This window comes from Typopeltis vanoorti, chromosome 14 (assembly GCF_054136105.1).
Source record: "Typopeltis vanoorti isolate ZY-2024b chromosome 14, IOZ_Tvanoo_1.0, whole genome shotgun sequence".
Taxonomy (NCBI): Eukaryota; Metazoa; Arthropoda; class Arachnida; order Uropygi; family Thelyphonidae; genus Typopeltis; species Typopeltis vanoorti.
This window is the reverse complement of record NC_143562.1, coordinates 121,124,218-121,128,449: the sequence shown is the minus strand read 5'-3', so window position 1 is coordinate 121,128,449 and position 4,232 is coordinate 121,124,218. Positions and strand designations below refer to the sequence as shown.

The 4,232-nt window shown below is 39.9% G+C and overlaps 1 protein-coding gene across 1 annotated transcript; it reads right to left on the bottom strand.

Moving 5' to 3' along the window:
- Positions 1-2,651: 2,651 nt before the first annotated feature.
- LOC150099866 (neuropeptide F receptor-like) lies at positions 2,652-3,659 on the bottom strand. The gene has a single exon (XM_090403504.1). It carries the CDS (start codon positions 3,657-3,659, stop codon positions 2,652-2,654), a length of 1,008 nt encoding a protein of 335 aa, XP_090259630.1.
- Between the last annotated feature and the right edge of the window lie 573 nt (positions 3,660-4,232).

The following is a 4,232-nucleotide window of genomic DNA, read 5'->3' as shown; positions in this document are numbered from 1 at the left end:
GAGCACATGGATCTGTGCATCTCCTACCTGATCTTCAGTTAAGTCAGAATAAACTCACCAATCTACATAAATCTAATCATCCCAGAGAGTCTCGAGTTGCTTTTATGAAGGACTGAAAATTGTTCCGTCCTTCATAAAATCATGATTTTCAGTACTACGTAGCGATTTTTACTCATCTTAATAACGAAACACGCACCTTGCATAGCCTCAAGTAAAACTTCAGGAAGAATTTGGATTGGTAATCTTTAATGTTAATTTTTTGGCATGTAATAGTGTGGGTTTAAAAAGTAAGAAAAAAAATTAAAGATCCTGCAAAAGAGTATGTGCGCTCATGCTAGTATCATCAATATTATCTTCAGATTTTTGGGATTTGTGATTGGACTGCTGGAGCGAAAAAAAACTTTAGGCCAGTGAGATCCATTCAGTCGCTCAATTTCTATAAATATATTGGAGGGAGTCCATTTTTTATCCAATCATCGTACGTGTTTTTTCACCAACACCATAGACTTCCTGCCAGATCGATTTTCTGTATTGTGGCCTCAAACAACAGATGGATTAACAAAATGGAAAACTATCACTGGGAACTACCAAGTGGTGTCACATCGTTCACTCATCAAACATTGCTGAAGTTTGTATTAAAAGAATTATTGTGAGCAGAAAGCAAAACTATAAAAAGAAGAATGGAGACGCCAAAGTAATCCTTTCTAGCTGGTGCAATTTCAATCAGATCGACAGTTCTCGGCATCAACAACAAAGAGGCTTTTGACACTGATTTCAAATTTCCAAAGATTATGAACATTAATAATGCTGTTGTAATGGGGTAATAGCTTAACGAGGGAACGTTCCAATTATTTTTGGAACTTATCTAATTTCAAAAGTTTTCTTTAACTTTTGAAATTAAACAAGACTCTTGTGTGTCATGTTAGGCTATATTAAGAATAGCATTTGTTTTCCGTAACGAATTCGTACATTATTTTGTGGTGAAACTTGCATTTCGTTTCAGCTCTCACTGATGATGTTTTACGATACGTAAAACGAAATATTTGTGATTATTAAATATAAGTTTTTTACTGTGTTTGATTAAAAATAATTCTACGATTACGACGTTTCTCTAGTTTGCGTCTATCATAGGATGCATCAGCTGTTCATCCGCTTATCTCAGGAATTTCATTACCACATGCGTTTATCTTGCCAAGGCTCTTTCTGTCAGTTTAATTTGTAAGGATTCGGAGATTATATTTTCCTGCATGTTCACCGAGTGCGTACAAATGTTGGCAAGTGCTAGTTTTGGTAGTGGGTATCTCGGTCAGTGAAATTCACAAACAGGTTTCACCCATTAGTTGGAGACCATCGTTTTTCACTCGGTCAGCACAGCTTCGTTTTTTTTTTTTGTATGGTTTCGTTGTGTCCGAATAGTTTGTCTAGCCTTTAAAACTCATGGACATCTACCATTTTTGGGTTCTTTAACATTAATTCAGCAGGATGAAGTGCGTGCTTGCGGAAGTGAAAAGAGGAAACTCCCCAGTTCCATTCCATATGCAATCATAAGTGACCCTATGTTGAATACACCCGAGAAAGATTCGATGAATTTACACAAAATATTATCCTGTACATTATTTAAAGAAGGGATAATAAATATAATTTTATTATTCCAACATTTTTAAGCTTCGAAAGAGCTTACAGAAATACTTTGCGTGACGTTGCCTGCTCGCAGTCGGAGCGATGGATTGGATTTTGCGGCCTTCGATCGCATTTGAAACTTTTTTTCAAACCTATGAAATCATGAATATTTTTATAAATGATCATTTATAAAAATGTATCGACGTTGAAGCTTCGGCTTAGTTCTACTTTCATTCGTTATTGAGTAAATATTTGCAGGTCGTTCTTTTCCTCGTCTCTTTGAGCACCTTTAAATGTTGCAGCGCTCTGAAATCCAGTCTGTCTTGAAATGGGCAACTTTAGCTATAAAGAATCCTCGAAGAATTTGGAATCGTTTTCGGACGTTTTATTGTTATTTGCCATAAAATGCGTGTTAATACGTTCATTGCCAATCACGCGATATCGCGTGGAGGTCGCTAACTAACTAAAAAAAAAATAAATAAAATTTGCCCGCCACACGCAATTCCAATTTTCAGCTTGGCAATGAACGTGTTCAAGTATATTATTATGTGCAAATCTTCCGAATGTATTTAAACATGTCGTTAAATGCTTGCGTTTCAAATTAAGCGAGGAATTGGCTTTCCAATAATAACGCCTCTTCCGGTTATTAGAAGTATGATTTGATTAAAATAGGCATCCTTTATTGTATTCGTTATATACAGGTTCCGTTAGGTGAGTAAAGAAAAAGAACGAGAAGAAGGCATTTACAGATTAGCTTAGGAAATAATGTTGCGTACTTCGCTTCAGTCTCCAGCTTTGTGAAAGATTGAAGTCTTGGATAGACAGAAGGGTAGTTTCCCAGAAGCATGTTTTCATTAACGTGGCAAAATGGCCCGCTTCTAAAAGCGAACCGAAAGTATGAACTTTTATTTATTCCATCCTTTTCATCTGAGATTCTTATTTGCGGTCCTTTATCGCATTCAGAAGTCGCTCCGCCCGCACATAAAGTCCCTTAAGCGCTGTTCCATACGCTTCAAGAAGGGCAAGAACGATTAGAGCTGACATTCCATCTTTTGCGTTGCTCCTTCGTCCAGCGCATTGTGAGAGCAAGGGTTGTCGTATTCCTCGGCAGGATTATTTTCGCTGTTGGAACTCTTGATAGACATTATCACCGTTCCAACTTTAGCAACAGCAGAAGCAAAACGTCCCATTTCCTTCCGGATGTTGCTGTTCAGCCACCCGTATAAAATGGGGTTGCTGATTGCAGAGGTCATTGCGATGATGTGGCATATGGCGAACGACAGATACAGGCTTTGTGGCGTCATGCTCGAAGGAAGAAAATCCGCCACGAGATTTAAGGTATTCCACGGCAACCAGCTGACGGCAAATACGACAGAAATGACCAACAACACCAGAGTCGCTCGCCTGTTCCTCCTCAGTTCCCTTTTTAACCTTTCCGAGGCTTTTTCGTGCTCTTGCGAATTCTGTTGAACGATGCTGTAATTGAGATGCGTCTTGATGCGGAAATGAGTTGCTAGCAGGACCGTCGTCGGTATCACGAACTGGGTGGCTAGAATGAACACTGTATAGACACCTTTGCTGTACGCAGTGGGCCAGTTCTCGACGCACTTCTCGTATATCACCAATCCCGGCAGTCCTACGGAAGTCACCATTCTCGAGAAACAGACGGGCAGGGAGAGGAGTAAAGACACGACCCACATGGCCGTAATGTATAGCGCCATGCTCCAAGTGCTCATCTGGGTCTTCTGTGGATTGAAACTGACGATCGTATTGTAACGATCGACGGCAATGGCAGATGCTGTTGCCGAGGAAACAAAAATGGTCGAACCCTGGACGAAAGGCACGAGTTTACACAGCTGGGGCCCCAGAGACCAGCTGCGCCGAACCAATTCCACGAGCGTGAAAGGCATGCAGAAAATGCACAAGGCAAGATCAGAAATGTTGAGGTTGATCACAAATAAATTCCTCGTGGTTCGGATCTTGGCATTACTGATGATGACGCATGACACGAGAAGGTTGCTGAACACCCCTAGAGTCATGACCGTAACGTAGCAGGCCATTATTATCGCCCCTGTTGCTTTGTCAAACACGTGATCGCGCAACGAGTGTTCCTCGAGAATCACGATGGCCTGGTTGAGACTGAAGTTGAACAGGTCAACTGCGGAAGAATTTCCCATCAGGATTCGATCCATGGTTGGTTTCATGCGTCAGTGGGAAGATGTGCAGCCGCGGTAGCTGAAGATTTCGGCAGGTATGCTGTGCGACATCTTGTGTTCATTCACGTTTTTCATTTTCCTTGGGCAATCTAAAAATAAAAGAATGCAAATTAATGAATCTTCATAGAAGAATACAAAAGCAAAACTTATTCTCCGGTAAACCTTCTTATATTTAACAGTATTATATCTAAGAAACATTTTTATGAAAAATACGTTTCTCACTACTGTGTGCTATAAAAAAAAAAAGTATAGAACACAGTCGTATCTCTGGTAGGTTAATCTAAGATCTACGAGCAACATTGGACACTTTTTGAAGTCATTTCGGATTCAGAGTGGTCATTCTGCAACAGATTATTAGTGTGGGTTAGCTAAAATATTAAGATTCTCTCTATTAAA

Bases quoted from the DNA above. Each gene is read 5' to 3' on its own strand.
- LOC150099866 (XM_090403504.1), bottom strand. From the start codon at position 3,659: ATGACTCTAGGGGTGTTCAGCAACCTTCTCGTGTCATGCGTCATCATC.